At 44.0% G+C, this 16,741-nt stretch overlaps 2 protein-coding genes across 2 annotated transcripts in view; both read left to right on the forward strand.

Moving 5' to 3' along the window:
* LOC120936080 (galactoside alpha-(1,2)-fucosyltransferase 2-like) overlaps positions 1 to 16,741 on the forward strand; it is a 185,001-nt gene that overhangs the window by 94,639 nt on the left and 73,621 nt on the right. The window lies entirely within an intron of this gene.
* On the forward strand, positions 15,314 to 16,357 carry LOC120936081 (galactoside alpha-(1,2)-fucosyltransferase 2-like). Its single transcript, XM_040348189.1, has one exon. The coding sequence runs from the start codon at positions 15,326 to 15,328 to the stop codon at positions 16,340 to 16,342; it is 1,017 nt and encodes a 338-aa protein (XP_040204123.1). The 5' UTR covers positions 15,314 to 15,325; the 3' UTR covers positions 16,343 to 16,357.

Consider the following 16,741-nt stretch of genomic DNA (forward strand, 5'->3'; position numbering starts at 1 on the left):
GGGCTACCTCTGGAGTACATCCTGCCTTGTTGGTGTTGTTTCTCCCCCTCGTTTTCCTCCTCTGCTCTATCTGCCACCCAAATCGCATCAGTGATGTCATCATCCCCTCCATCCTCATCATCACTGGAGACAACTTGGCAATAGGTTATGGCTGAGGGAACATGATTGCCAATTTGTTGTTTTTCAGTGTTCTCCCCTCTCTGTAGGCTCATTTTACTCCCTTCCTCTACCTCAGAACCAACATCAGATTCAAGTAATGTCTGTGCATTGTCAAGAAGCAAGTGGTTGATGCTGTGTTCAAATAATTCAGCTGACTCCTCCATGCATGATTCTGGGGGTTTAGGCAGGAGTAGCTGTGGACAAGGAGGCAGAATAAGCCATTCTGGCAGATGTGGTGGACTGCACACTAGGGATGAGCCGAACACCCCCCGTTCGGTTCGCACCAGAACCTTCGAACGGACCAAACGTTCGCGCAAACATTTAGAACCCCATTGACGTCTATGGGACTCGAACATTCGAATTCAAAAGTGCTCATTTTAAAGCCTAATATGCAAGTTATCGTTGTAAAACGTCTTTGAGAACCCGGGTCTTTCCCCAGGGAACATGTATCAATGGAAAAAAGGTTTAAAAAACGGTCGTTTTTTCAGGAGCAGTGATTTTAAAGATGCTTAAATAAAAAATAAATAAAAAATATCCTTTAAATATTGTACCTGCTGGGTGTCTATAGTATGCCTGTGAAAACGTCTTTGAGAACCCGGGTCTTGCCCCAGGGAACAAAAAAGTTTTAAAAACTGACGTTTTTTTCAGGAGTCCTGAAAAAACGACCGTTTTTAAAACTTTCTTTCCATTGATACATGTTCCCTCGGGCAAGACCCGGGTTCTCAAAGATGTTTTCACAGGCATACTATAGACACCCAGCAGGTACAATATTTAAAGGAATTTTTCATTTATTTTTATTTTTTATTTAAGCATAATTAAAATCACTGCTTCTGAATCTTTAGGTGCAAACTACAGAGCACACGGCCAGTACACACCAAGTAGCTTTAGGTGCAAACTACAGAGGACACAGGCAATAAACCACGTAAGAATACTGCAGCTAGCACAATCACCTGCCTGCCAGTAAATTAGGAAGAAATGATCTAGCTAAATTATACAATGTATAAATATATGTACAACACCTGGGATGTATATATATCCTCTACACACTAACATTAACTGACTAGCTTTCCTGCCTGCCGCGTCATAGTGTATGCTTGGTCAATCATCAGTCAGCGATGCCGCAGTGAATTATGGTCTGTGAAACGTAACTCGAATTTGTAGCGAACGACCCGTTTTGTTCGTATTTCGACGAACGATCGAACATACGATGTTCGAGTCGAACATGAGTTTGACTCGAATACGAAGCTCATCCCTACTGCACACTAGTGTCAGCTTGGGTCTTAGAAGGTGAGGAGGATGAGGTCGGTTTAGTAAGCCATTCCACCAACTCCTCTGCATTCTGTGGCTGGATAGCACGGGGAACATCACTAAACAGAGACAAAGGTGCCTGCCTGAGGACGGACCACATCCACCTTTGGCTTTGGACACAGACGCTGCTAGCCCCCTCATACTGGCATGGGAACATCTGCCTTTTCTTGTTGCCCTCCCAGACATTTAAGAGAAACTGGGAAATGTGTGATTGAATGCACTTTTTTGAATGAAACATGGTGTTGGTGAACTTTAAATTGAGGACTGATGCTGACAGAAATGTAACAATTATAAAAGAGGGGGGGGGGGGGGTTGGGAAGATGGGCCAAAAAAGAAAAAGACAAAAAAAAAGGAAAAAAGGGATACAGCACTGTATGCAGCACTAAATGTTATATTATACTGTGTTAAACATTGCTCTACAATAACACACTATATTGGCACACTATACTCACACACTATACTAACAATACATTAACATTCTTCACTAGGGTTGCCATCTGTATTCACTCGGACAGTTCGGGTTTTGAATCTTGTGTCCGGGTTTCAGACCTCCTGAAACCCGAACACAATATTCATAATGGACTCTGGCTCCCCAAGTAACCGAACACCATAACTGCCTAGGGGTATGCCCAGGACCCATTCCCATACATGGACAGGAGAGGAGAGAGGGCTTGATCTGTTTCTCCTCCTCCCACCCCTGCCTCTGTCTTTTCACGCACACTCTCCAATACCTGTTCTGATCCTCAGGAAAGGGATGTGTGGGCTGGAAATCTCACCAATCGGCAGATACATCGTGGATGAAAGGTGTCGATACCCGAGCCTCCATCCTCGGGAGAGAAACTCATCATCCAATGTCTGTGACTTAAATCTCCCCCACCCTCCCTTCTCTCTCCCTTCTCTCTCTTGCCTCCGAGTAAGTGAATATACTAAGGTGGGATTTCCTGTGGACTCTGATTTAAGGGGGGCTTTGGGAACCCTGATTTAAGGGAAAATGCTGGGAACTCTGATGTAAGTGGGAGGTTTGGTGAGAAAATGTTCCCCTTTACACCAGAGTCCACAGCATTCCCCCCTTAAAAAAAATGTTTTTTTTAAGCCGCTAAAGTGTTCGGGTTTGGCTTGAAGAAAAGGTGGCAACGCTATTCTACACTCAGTCAAATGTTATGTAATGCTGTGTTAAACACTACACTACTTTAACATACTACATTGACACACTATACCAACACTACACTAACACTCTACACTCAGAGTTAGAGGTGAGCCAAACTCCCCCCGGTTCGGTTTGCAGCAGAACATTAAAGTCTATGGGACACGAACATGAAAAATCAAAAGTGCTAATTTTAAAGGCTAATATGCAAGTTATTGTCATAAAAAGTGTTTGGGGACCCGGGACCTGCCCCAGGGGACATGTATCAATGCAAAAAAAGTTTTAAAAATGGGAGTTTTTTTCGGGAGCAGTGATTTTAATAATGCTTAACGTGAAATAATAGAAGTGAAATATTACTTTAAAATTTTGTACCTGGGGGGGTGTCTACAGTATGCCTGTGAAGTAGAACATGTTCCCCATGCTTAGAAAAGTCTCTGCACAAAATTAAATTTCTAAAGGAAAAAAAGTAATTTAAAACTGATCTCGGCTATAATGAATTGTCGGTTCCCGGCAATACAGATAAAAGTAATTGAAAAAAAACAGCATGGGTTCCCCCCTTAGTCCATTACCAGGCCCTTTGGGTCTGGTATGAATATTAAGTGGAACCCTGAACCAAAATTAAAATAAAAATGCGTGGGAGTCCCCCCCAAATTCCATCAGGCCCTTCAGGTCTGGTATGTATTTTAAGGGGGACCCCGCACAAAAAAAATGGCGTGGGGTTGCCCCCAAAAATCCATACCAGACCCTTATCCAAGCACGCAACCTGGCAGGCCGCAGGGAAAGAGAGAGCGCTTCCCCCCTCTTGAACTGTGTAAGGCCACATACCCTCAACTGGGGAGGATGTCCCCATGTTGATGGGGACAAGGGCCTCATCCCCACAACCCTTGCCCACTGGTTGTGGGGGTCTGCGGGCGGGGGGCTTATCGGAATCTGGAAGCCCCCTATAACAAAGGTGAACTCCAGATCCCACCCCCCTATGTTAATTGGTAAATCCCACCCCCTCTGATGCGTCACGGGAAACCCGCATTGCGCCAGAGGGGGCGGGGTCACCCGTACACATCATTGGGTAACCCCGGGCTTGCTCCTTGCATCAGAGGAGTGGTGCCGGTTGGCCCCGCCCTCAGATATAAAAGAGCTGCCACACCAGGAGAGTGTCATTCGTCCGGGCGCCTCCTATGGAGGCGGTATCATTCGTAGCGGCGGGTTTTTATTTTTTTATTTTTAATAAAGGACTTGTCCCAAACTTTCTCCTGTGGTTTTTAAAATGTTGACACTTTTTTTGTGAAATAGTAGGGGTACAATATACCCCGTTACCAATTCACATGGGGGGGCCGGGATCTGGAGTTCCCTTTGTTAAAGGGGGCTTCCAGATTCAAATAAGCCCCCTGCCCGCAGACCCCCACAACCACCGGGCAAGGGTTGTGGGGATGAGGACCTTGTCCCCATCAACATGGGGACATCCTCCCCATGTTGAGGGCATGTGACCTGGTACAGTTCAGGAGGGGGGCACTCTCTCGTCTCCCCCCCCTCTTTTCCTGTGGCCTGCCAGATTGCCTGCTTGGATAAGGGTCTGGTATGGATTTTTGGGGGGAACCCCACGCCATTTTTTTTTTTTTGGTGCGGGGTTCCCCTTAATATTCATACCAGACCCAAAGGTCCTGGTATGGACCAAGGGGGAACCCATGCTGTTTTTTTCAATGACTTTTATCTGTATTGCCGGGACCCAACAGTTCATTATAACCGCGAGTAGTTTTAAATGACTTTTTTTCCTAAAAATGTCATTTTGTGCAGGGACTTTTCTAAGCATGGGGAACATGCTCTACTTTATAGTCATACTATAAACACCCCCCAGGTACGAAATTTAAGGGAATATTTCACTTTTATAGTTTTACTTTAAACATTATTAAAATCACTGCTCCTGAAAAAACATCAGTTTTTAAAACTTGGGCAGGACCAGGTCCCCAAACACTTTTTATGACAATAACTTGCATATTAACATTTAAAATTAGCACTTTTGATTTATCTCATAGACTTTTAAACGGTGTTCCGCTGCTTTTCAAATTTGCTGCGAACACCCCAAATTATTCGTTGTGCGACGAACGGTGCGAACAGCCGAAGTTTGACTCGAACATAAAGCCCATCTCTACTCATAGCCACAATAAGTGAACACACTAACTCACTAGGAGCAAACTGAGCCATGCTCTATCTATCTCCACTTCAATACACTACAAAAGATTTCTATGGGAAGTTACCTTTTATAGTGTGGGGTGGCACTATGAGCACTGAGCCGTGATTGGAGAAAGTCATCATCACTTTGTCCAATCAGGGCTCTGACAGTGCTAATTGGCGAAGCTTGTCTAGTGCAAGACTTCATACAATTAGGGCTCTAGAATGCACTGGGAAGTGCGCATTGCAATGTGGTGTACTTGGCGGGCTAACCTCCCACAGAACGACATGCAGATTCGGGTGTTGATGCCAAACTTTTTCTTGGCTCAAACTGTTTGTCCAGCACTACTAAAAGAAAGGAATATTTAAAAAAGAAAAAAAAAGCATGCTGTGTGAATGGTATCACATAACAAACAAAGTGGGATATTTTTTTAAAAATTTGACTGCAAATGTGGAAATACACTGTAAAGTCAAATAGTTAAAAAATATAGGAAGAGGGCGTGGCTTGGCACGTGAGCCGGATGGACGTCTGAGCACGGAGCTCCGGACTAACGGGGAGACCAGCGGCACAATCCGACTCTGACACAGGCTCTCTACACCGACCACCCATCGCTTAAGTCCCGCGGCACATCAGCCATGACCGGGAAGAGGCAGAAGCCGCAGAATCCGCACCGCCTGACGGACTTTTTCGTTCCGGCCGGAGGACGCGCCAGGCAAGATGGCGCTGAGGCCTACTCGGCGCAACGGACCTCCTGTGGAGCCCGGACCTCGCCACGAGCCTCACCGCAAGGTACTGGTTCTGCACAAGGAGCATCGGATGGTGCATCCTCATCCCCTCCACCTACCCCATCCTCCTGTAGTCCAGCAAAGTCCAAGCCTAGGCTGGATGGCGGGGGATTAGGCCGGTCCACGAGCCCGACAGCCAGCCAGGCCTCTGACTCAGGGGAAGATACCAGGGAATTGCCAGAATCCATCATATCATTCCCCACGCAAAACCAACCCGTGATGGACACTGTCCTCAAGGATATGTTGATATCCCTCCGTAGTACCCTACAGTCGGATATGGCAACTTATATGCATCGCTTAACGGGAGATATACAGGAGGTGGGGAACAGGGTGAATCATATTGAATCCAAAATGGAGGAATATGCTACTACGATAAACGAGTTGGTTGATGCTAACGAGGACAGGGAGGCAGATAATGAATGGATGAAAGCAAAGTTGGCAGACATGGAAGACAGGTCCAGAAGGAACAACCTTAAAATCAGGGGGATCCCTGAATCGGTCCAACAACATGACCTGAACCATTATGTCACTTCTATGTTTAAAGACATGCTGCCTGATCTCTCTGATCTGAATGTCACTATTGACCGCATTCACCGCTTGCCAAAACCATCGCACTTGTCAGAGCAGGTTCCGAGAGATGTTTTGCTCCGCTTACATTTTTTTCATGTCAAGGACAAGCTCATGGTCAAAATGAGGAAACGGGAACAAATCCCGGAGCAATATCAGAACATACAGTTCTACGCCGATTTATCCCAATATACGCTACAAAAGAGGAAAAATCTAACCTCTGTCACAAAAATTTTGCGTAACCACAAAATTATATACAGATGGGGTTACCCGACAAAGCTGTCAGTGACCAAGGACAACCGTACCTACATAATAACATCGTTGGAAAAAGGCCTTGACCTCCTTAGGGACTGGGGGCTCCTCCCCGCGGACCATGAACAACAGGCCTTGACCAGCACACCACACCACGTGGAGCCGGGCTGGAAACAGGTTACCTCCAGGAACTCAAAAACTCACGCTTAATATAGTCTGCAGAGATTTTTCGATTCCCACTATGTCTTCCACTTGTCATTGAGTTGCCGCCATTGACATTATTACCCCAATTTTATGCAGCAGGTAGCTGCCCATAGTGACTTGTCGCCTTCTATGGCTCGCACCCTGGGCTCAGGGTTATTGTTGTGCTGTTCTGTTCATGTTTTCTTCTATTTTCTTCTTTTTTCTTTTTTTGTTTCATTTTTTTCTATCATCGAGGTTACCCGGATCACACTCAGTTTTTCTAATAGTCGACGGATGGAAATACACCACAGCACCAAGATGAATGATGATATAGATCTGCTTTACCAATCAATTCGTCACTTCACCCATACTGACCGAACAGAATGGAAGCCTTCTGACAGTGAGTACTTTTTGTTGAATATGAGTTGCAACAGGTATCGGACAGTTATACAGACCACTTACTGCACCGAACTTTTGAATTGTTATTCAACTTGCCGAGCATACATTTTTACTGAACAATATGCCACTTAGAATTGTGTCTATGAACGTCAAAGGTCTGAACCACCCAGGTAAAAAGGAACTCAATGTGGGCTGAAGCTATCTCACACAGGGGAGACGTTCTGTGTGCCCAGGAAACGCACTTTAACAGCACAGCCCCACCCAAGTGTTCACATAAAAGCTTCCCCCATGTATTCATGGCCAATGCAGATTCTAAGACGAAGGGAGTACTGATTGCCATAAAGGACTCAGTGGCCTTTTCTCTACACTCCCAGATCCAGGATCCGTTGGGAAGATTCCTTATACTCCTATGCGAAATGGACTCTGTTCCCTACACTATAGTGACAGCCTATTCACCAAATACCCACCAGATCCGTTTTTTCAACAAGTTGATGAAAAGAATTCTCAAGGTGCAAAGAGGACATTTAATAATTTGCGGTGATTTTAATATCACTCCTGACCCCAAGATGGACTCTACTTCCCAGTCTACTCGCTACCAACCCTCTTTGCTTCCATGCATGCAGGGCCGGGGTGTATATGATGCCTGGCGCTGTCTGCATGGTTCCGAGAGGGACTTCACCTATTTTTCTCCCCCTCATAAGGTCTACACCAGGATTGACCTTTTCGTAGTAGACCAGCAGGTACTGCTTAAAACTAAATCTGTGGACATAAATACTATAACATGGTCTGACCATGCAACCATTGTTCTAACTATTGACAATGCAATTCCTCCCCAGAGGAGCTCAGTATGGAGACTCAACACCTTCCTTCTACAACACCGTGACACAAGAGGGGTGTTTGAATCTAACCTGTCTTCCTACTTTTCTGATAATGCTGGTTCGGTTGATAATCCATTTATATTGTGGAATGCCCATAAGGCTTACATGCGGGGTATTGGAATTCAGGTAGGGGCGCGGTTCAAGAGGCAGAGGCAGCAGCATGTTGTCGAGTTGACTGACCAAATAGCTAAACTAGAATTGATAAACAAAAAAAATACGTCCCTCACCGTTTCTGACCAACTATCAAAACTCAGGTATGACCTTAGACTACTGCTGTTAGAGAATTTCGAAAGGGCAACCAAAAAACTTAAGATGACATACTACTCTACGGGTAATAAAGCCGGGAAATTACTAGCACAAACTCTCAAGGGACATAGATATAAATGTAAGATACCCTTTATTCATCACCCACAATCTCACCAAAAAGAGTACCATCCTCAAAACATTGCTGACGCTTTTAGTCATTACTATAGCACTCTATACAATCTAAAAGATGATCCCTCTACCTTCCAACCAACACCGGAAATAATTAACAATTTCCTCAGTAAACTAAATATCCCTAAACTGTCCCCCGAACATCTTTTGGCCTTGAATTCGCCATTTAATGACCAGGAACTGTCCAAAGTAATTGACTCACTCCCCTTAAATAAATCCCCGGGTCCGGATGGTTTTAGTGGAGAATATTACAAGACGTTCAAAGCAACCCTATCCCCTTACTTGTTAAAAGTGTTTCACTCTGCTGCTGCCTCGGCCTCTTTCCCCCCAGAAATGTTAGAGGCCCTGATCATTACTCTGCCTAAGCCTGGGAAGGAACCCACCTGCCCGGCAAACTTTAGACCGATCTCATTATTAAACATCGACATTAAGATTTACGCAAAGTTATTAGCACTGAGGCTGGTAGATATTTTGCCTATGTTGATACATCCTGATCAAACTGGATTTACTAAACACAGGCAGACATCCGACGCTACTCGTCGCATGATTAATATTATACATCTAGCTCAGGTGCGACGAAGGCCTTCTCTGCTCCTTTCTTTGGATGCAGAGAAGGCCTTCGATAGAGTCCACTGGTTATATTTGACCAAGGCACTTGAGGCTTTTGGATTTCGGGACGAGATCCTCTCGGCTATCCTGGCTCTTTATTCCAGGCCCTCCGCCAGAGTCTTCATGTCCGGTATTCTCTCTACCCCCTTCATTTCAAACGGCATGAGACAGGGTTGCCCCCTGTCCCCTTTAATATTTAATTTAGTAATGGAGCCCTTTGCAGCATACATTAGGTCCCACCCAGACATAACCGGGTTCAATATAGGCACTCAAAAGCACTCAATCAGTCTTTTCGCAGACGACATCATTATGATCATGACGAAGGTGGGTTCCTCCCTAGCCGCGACTTCTGAAGCGTTGAAACTGTTTAACCATGTTTCGTACTATAAGGTCAATGAGAGCAAGTCCTTTATCCTGGGGTTGGGAGTTGATCCTGAAACTCGCTCTGGACTTCAATCCCGCTATCCGTTCAAGTGGGTGGACAAAGGTATAAAATATTTAGGTATCATGTTAACTGCTCGAGTAGAGGGCCTGGTTGGTGCCAACTACACCCCATTCCTCGCTACACTAGGTAACAAATTACAAGACCTTTCCTGGAAAGAGTCTACTTGGTCTGGGCGTCTAGCTGCATTTAAAATGCTGATCTTGCCCCAATTTATCTATTTGTTCAGGAACCTTCCTATTTCTGTCCCAAACAAATTTTTTCAAACTGCTCAATCCGCGCACAAGCTATTGAAGTCCAGGGCGACGGGGGGAGTAGGTCTTGTCTCCCTAAAAGATTACCATAGAGCTGCTATATTGGTTCAATTGAAACATTGGTTCCCTGGTGGGACGGTTACCAGATGGCTGGAGTTGGAAGCTGCACAATGCTCCCATTACACCTTATTTGACTTATTGATCTCGTGTAGGAATATCAGCACCACTCTTCCAGACTTGTCGCCTACTACAGTGGCCTCGGTGGGTACATGGAAGGGATTCCTAGAGGAGCCCATGACAGTTTCCACCCAAAAGACCATCCATCTTAATATCTCGGGCCTTCATTTAAATATCCCTAACCTAAATATTGGAACTTGGGAATCGAAAGGTCTTCTGAGAGTTGAAGACTTGAGAGTAGGCCCAGCAACCAAGTCCTTCCGATCCCATCAGATCGAGTTTGGACTACAGGATAGGGACCAATATGCATACTCCCAAATATCCCACCTACTGGCCACCCCCTTTGAGTCATCTATCAGGGTCCCTTGGCGCGTGTATCTATATCTATTTAATGCTGGCTCGTCTATTAGGGGGATATCTTTATTCTACAATCTAATAGGTCAGAAGTCAGAATTTAGCAAAACTCCATCCATGAGAACCTGGGAACTTGACCTGAAGCAATCCTATTCCCTGCCCCAATGGAAACTAGCGGTAATATCTAACTACAAAGCCACAAGGAGTGCTAACCTTTGGGAACTATCTCAAAAAATACTACTCAGGTGGTATCTGACACCTACGAGGTTGGCGGGCTTCTCAAAGAAGCTGTCACCTCTGTGTTGGAGACAGTGTGGGGAAAAAGGATCTTTACTGCACATACTGGGCAAATGTCCCAAGTTGACAGCCTACTGGACAGAGGTCTTTGACCTCATTGGTCAGTTGATAGGATCTAGAGTTCCCTTTGATCTAGGATTTGCAATTCTTTCATTGGGCATTGAGTCCATGCCACACTTCCATAGATGTATAGTATCTCAAGTACTACTGAGTGCGAGACTAGAATTAATGAGACGTTGGAGGTCAGTGGAACTGCCTACTCTGAAGGAGGTGATTAGAACTACCAACTTACACATCACATACGAATCCATGTTCATGGCCTCTCAAAACAATCTGGAGCGTTGGCGGCAGGTCTGGAACCCATGGGTAGAATGGTATAAACTGAATGCCGGTTGACATTGTTAAACAATACCTATCCGTCGTATCATACTCATCCTTTCTCCTCTCTTTATCTCTCCTTTAAATCTTTTTCCACCTTTTGATCTTTTTTCTATTTTTCTTTTTCACTTCTACTTATGCTTAATGTGAGTTCTAGGGTTTATGATGTACGAAGCGAGGGGGGGCGGCGGGGCCCTGGGAGGTGGGGCCCTCCCTACATAGGCGCAGCGTGATCCCTTGGGGGCGCCGGGGGGGTGGGCCTCTGCTCTTGGGGGTCTCGGTGTCCTCTCATCAGAAGCAGGTTTATGGTTAGATGTGTTGATAGCCATACTTATGGTAATGGTAATATTGAACTCAGTTATGCTATTCCTCTTTCCTGTCAATATTTTGATAGTGTTACATGTATTTCATGTTTTCTTACGTTACAATTGTTTTAGCGTAAATTAGTACCAAAATCTTTCAGATACAATGATAATCATCTAACTACGTGGTACCCACTACTGTTGAACAACTTGTACCCAGTGATTAGATTTGTATGCTTGAACTCTGTGTATTATATGTACAATTACGCTTTGCCTTATATACCAATAAAAACTTATTGAATGAAAAAAAATATAGGAAAGTGTAAACTGCCTAGGAGTAGGGATGAGCCCGATGTTCGAGTCTAACGTAAGTGAACATTAATATTCATACCAGACCCAAAGGGTCAATGAGTTTTATCTATATTGCCGAAACCCGACAATTCATTACAGCTGTAGTTTTAAATGACTTTTTTCCTTTAGAAATTTAATTTTGCTGCGGGACTGTTCTAAACACAGGAACAAATTTCCACTTTACAGGCATACTATAGACACCCCCCAGGCATGATATTGAAAGGAATGTTTCATTTTTATTGTTTCACTTTAAGCATTATTAAAATCACCCGAAAAACAGATGTTTTTAAATCTTTTTAAAGCTTTGTACACACGCTCGGTTTTCTCGGCAAGAATAAGCAAGAAAACTGCTGGCAGAGCATTCTTGCTGAGTAAATCAAGTGTGTGTACAAGGCTTTCAGGTTTCTGGTCTGGAAATCTGGCCAGAATCTCGACGAGAAAAATAGAGATCCTGCTCTCTATTTTCTCGTCGAGATTCTTGTCGGCCTGTTTCCCGATGAGAAACTCGAGAGTTTGTATATTTACCTGTCGCCGTGGAAACCCGCACATGCTCGAAATTACTTTGACGCATGCGCGGTAGCTTCCACGGCATAGGTAGGGTAAAGCAAGATGGTGGCGACGGCATCGAATGTGACGAGCGCATGCTCATCGTACGCGATGACGTCACTGCATTCTTGCCTTTCAAGAGAACCGCGGTTCTTTTGAAAGGTCTGTGTGCACACTCGAGCGGCAAGAGATTCTTGCCAAGAATCTCGTCGGGAAAAACAACGTTTTTCTCCTGACGAGATTCTTGCCTGTGTGTACGAGGTCTTAGACAGGAAGCATTGGTAAATTTCTGCATTGGGACAAAAGGGGAAAAAATAAACTATACAGGGAGTATCACTCACCCCCCCCCCTATGTTGCCTATATTTCTACTTTAAACACTGGAAGAGGGAAGTACCGGCGGCTGCACTCCAGAAGAATGGAGGTTGCTGCAGCGATTGGGACTTCCATCTTCCAGTTTATGTACGGCTGATGCGCATCCCCAGTGGCTGCGATGTTCGCCGGGCACCCGAGATCGCTCCTGAGAGATACAAAACAGAGGAGAGGAGACAGATCTGCTGTTCTTACTAAGTATGAACAAAGATCAGTCTCCTCTCCAGGCAGTCCAACCCCCCCACAGTTAGAATCACTCCCTAGCACACACATTTACCCCTTGAGCACCCCCTTCCCTGCCAGTGACATTTGGACAGTAATCAGTGGCTATTTATAGCACTGAGCGCTGTATAAATGTCAATGGTCCCTAAAAAGGATGTCAATTTTGTTTGGATACAGTGTCGCACAACTGTGCAATTGTCAGTTAAAGCGACGCAGTGCCATATCGCAAAAAATGGCCTGGTCATTAACCACTTAACCCCGGACCATATTGCTGGTCAAAGACCAGAGCACTTTTTGCGATTCGGCACTGCGTCGCTTTAACTGACAATTGCGCGGTCGTGTGATAATGTGAAAATAATATTTTTTACTTTTTGCTATAATAAATATCCCCCAAAAATATATATATATATATATATATATATATATAAAAAAAAATGTCCTCAGTTTAGGCCGATACATATTCTTCTACATATTTTTTGTAAAAAAAAAATCACAATAAGCGTTTATTGATTGGTTTGCGCAAAAGTTATAGCGTTTACAAAATAGGGGGTATTTTTATGGAATTTTTATTAATATATATTTTTTTTACTAGTAATGGCGGCGATCAGCAATTTTTTTTTCAGTACTGCGACATTATGGCAGACACTTCGGACACTTTTGACACATTTTTGGGACCATTGGCATTTTTATAGCGATCAGTGCTATAAAAATGCATTGGATTACTTTAAAAATTCCACTGGCAGTGAAGGGGTTAACACTAGTGGGCGGGGAAGGGGTTAAGTATGTTCCCTGGGTGTTTTCTAACTGTAGGGGGGTGGCCTCACTAGGGGAAATTACTAATCTTCTGTTCATACATTGTATGAACAGAAGATCAGCATTTCTCTCCCTGACAGGACCGGGAGCTGTGTGTTTACACACACAGCTCCTGGTCCCCGCTCTGTAACGAGCAATCGCGGGTGCCCCGGCGGCGATCGCGCCCGCCAGGCACGCGCACAGAGTGGCCTGCGCGAGAGCCGATGTTATTTTTTCATATTTATCCCTTTATTTGATTTTGAAGCAAACAAATAACAGCAGAAAAAATAAACATTTCCTTACAAGTTACAGATATCCGTAGTTATTCATTCTATACCATTCCTATGTCATATAACCTCCTCTGCCTTTATCTGTGGTCTACCTTTTCCTGACAACAGAATCTGCCTATTAATAATCTTCACTAGCCCCCCCCTTCTCGTACTATTATACTTCATAGTCCTTCACATATCCCATTCTACCTGTTGGGGCTTCTAATACCCCCGTGAGGGCATTCCCTTATCCCCTCCACATCAGGGGGGCTTCCTCTCCGTCCCTTCTTGTAGTTTGTTTGCCTCTACTTGCCTCTACTTGTCCCATACCCCTCCCACCCAAATAAACAACAAAACAAAAGAGCCCTCCAAAAATACAATTGATGGATCCCTGTCATCATCTCCTGGATCGTAGGCCATACTCCCTCCTTCACAAAATGAGAGGCTTAAAAAAATCCCTGCTCTATCATTTTGCCAAAAGGCCCCTTCGTCAAACCAGGTCCAAACTGTGGGTTCCCCAATATGGGGAAGAGAGGCGAGTCTAATGTTCACATTTTCCCCTTCTCAAATAGCCCATATCCTATCCGAAGTGTGGGACCTCTCAATGGATGTTTCTTCACCTCTTTCGGGAGCTCCCTATAGCACCATGCCGGTCTTTGGTGTAAGCCACTATACTGAGCTTGCTCTATCCCCGGCCATATTTTCTGTTCACCATGCCTACTCCAATCTACCAGACGACTCAATAGTGCCGCCTGATAGTATCTGTATATATCTGGGGCCGCCACCCCCCCTCAGAGCCGATGTTATATTACGTGCTCTCGCGCAGGGGAGCCGACCTGCCGCCGTAAAACGACGGCGGCTGGTCGGCATGTGGTTAAGGGGGCAAATCCTTCTGGGCTGAAGTGGTTAATAAATATTTAAAGCGGGATTCCACCCTCCAATTTTTTTTTTTAAAGTCAGCAGCTACTAACAGTGTAGCTGCTGACTTTTAATAAGGACACTTACCTGTCCTACTTGCCCGCGCTGATGGCCCCCCCAAAACCGATCCCACGATCGATGCAGGTCCCGCGCCACCATTCACACTAGGGGAAACAGGCAGTAAAGCCTTACGGCTTCACTGCCCATTTCCTACTGTGCATGCGCGAGACTTGTGAATGGGCGGCTGCTCTCTGAGAACACACACAGTTCCCAGAAAGCAGCGCGCCCCATTCACTAGGAGAAGATGAAGAAGAAGACAGACCGAGGCTACGGAAGAGGCAGATTACGAACTTCCGCATAGCAACAGGTATTTCGGGTAAGCATAATTATTTATTTATTTTCACATTTTTTTTTTTCAATTTTTATTATGATTTTTGGGCAAATGTTTTTTTCCTGGGTGGAACTCCACTTTAAAGACTAGCATCTATTTTTATCACTCATGTGTTACATACTCTCCTTTATTTTTCCCTTTTGACCACCACCTATAGCAACATTACTGACTTCACCATACTGTATGTCAACACAGTGAAAGAATTCTTGTGGCATTTATGAACTAATACCACTTTTGAAAAGCTTTTAAAAGGATTAATGTATACACTGTAACTTAACAATGTCACATATAAACACCTTTTTTGATTTGCTTATCTTCTTATTTATATCTAGGACTTTAAAAAATCTGTTTAGAAATGGGCCTCAATTTAAAGAAGATGGGTGTGCTTATTACGATATTTGCTGTTAAAGTATTCATTTTCTGGCATTATTTCACTGGGAAATCAACAACATTCCATTATACAAATCATGGGAACAGCTCTTGCATTAACCTATATGCCGTAAACAGATCACTTCCCATCAAAATGCAATCAGATGCTGCCATGTGGACTGCAGAACCTGTAGGACGCCTTGGAAACAAAATGGGGGAGTATGCATCACTTTATGCTCTGGCAAAGCTTAATGGACACCAAGCATACGTCTTACCAAAAATGCATAGTGAGCTAGGAAGGATATTTAAGATAAAATTGCCTGTTCTTCACCAGGAAATTGCTGACCGGATTAAATGGAGGATATATAATCTGAAAGATTGGATGTTACCAGAATATTCCAAAATTTCTGGACAATACGTTAAATTCTATAGTACTCCGTGCTCATGGACATTCTATCATCACATAAGGGATGAGATTCTACAAGAATTCACTTTTCAAGACTATATTAAGGAAGAAGCAAATTCATACCTTGCAAACCTGAAAGGTAATAGAACAAATGTGACCTTTATCGGAGTTCATGTTCGCAGGGGGGACTATATATGGATCATGCCTCATCAATGGAAAGGTGTGGTAGCTGACAAAAACTATATGCAAAAAGCTATGGACTATTTCAGAAAGAAGTATGATAACCCCCTCTTTGTGGTGACCAGTAATGGGATGGATTGGTGTAAACAGAACATTAATACCTCTCTAGGAGATGTACATTTTGCTGGAGATGGTGAGGAAGGTTCTCCTGCCCGTGATTTTGCCCTCCTGGTGCATTGTAACCACACCATAATGACCATAGGGACATTTGGCTATTGGGCTTCATACTTGGTTGGTGGTGAAACCATCTATCTTACAAACTACACTTTGCCAAACTCTACTTTCCTTCAAAGTTTCAAATATGAAGCCGCATTCCTTCCAGAATGGATTGGAATTCCCGCTGACCTGTCTCCACTGTTGAAAAAAGGAGATCCTTAATTTGCAGATGTCAAATTTGTCTTATTTCATTATAAATCAAATTTTAAGCTCATTGTGGGACAGACTTAACGATATTTGTGTTAAATAGAATTACTTGTCCTTTTTGACCTGGGGTGAATTAGCTGAAATCTTACCACTCAACCATAAGAGCAAAATAACCGTCAAGGCCAATTATATAAATTTGCAGGTGTTGCTGTCTTTGTATGTGTTAATATAGACTACCAACAGTACAGGCAAACCTATGGTGGTCTTTTTTTGCATGTATGCTTGCAATTATCTGAAGTGGGTTAGAATAAAACCAGCACTGGTGTACCACTGTTAAACTAACTTACTGTATATCTATCTATAGTATAGTCTCTCTCTCTCTCTCTCTCTCTCTCTCTCTCTCTCATGACTATA

The sequence above is a fragment of the Rana temporaria genome, chromosome 4 (assembly GCF_905171775.1).
Source record: "Rana temporaria chromosome 4, aRanTem1.1, whole genome shotgun sequence".
NCBI classification, from domain to species: Eukaryota; Metazoa; Chordata; class Amphibia; order Anura; family Ranidae; genus Rana; species Rana temporaria.

Excerpts from the sequence above, each read along its gene's own strand:
- LOC120936081 (XM_040348189.1), top strand. The coding sequence starts at position 15,326 with ATGGGTGTGCTTATTACGATATTTGCTGTTAAAGTATTCATTTTCTGG.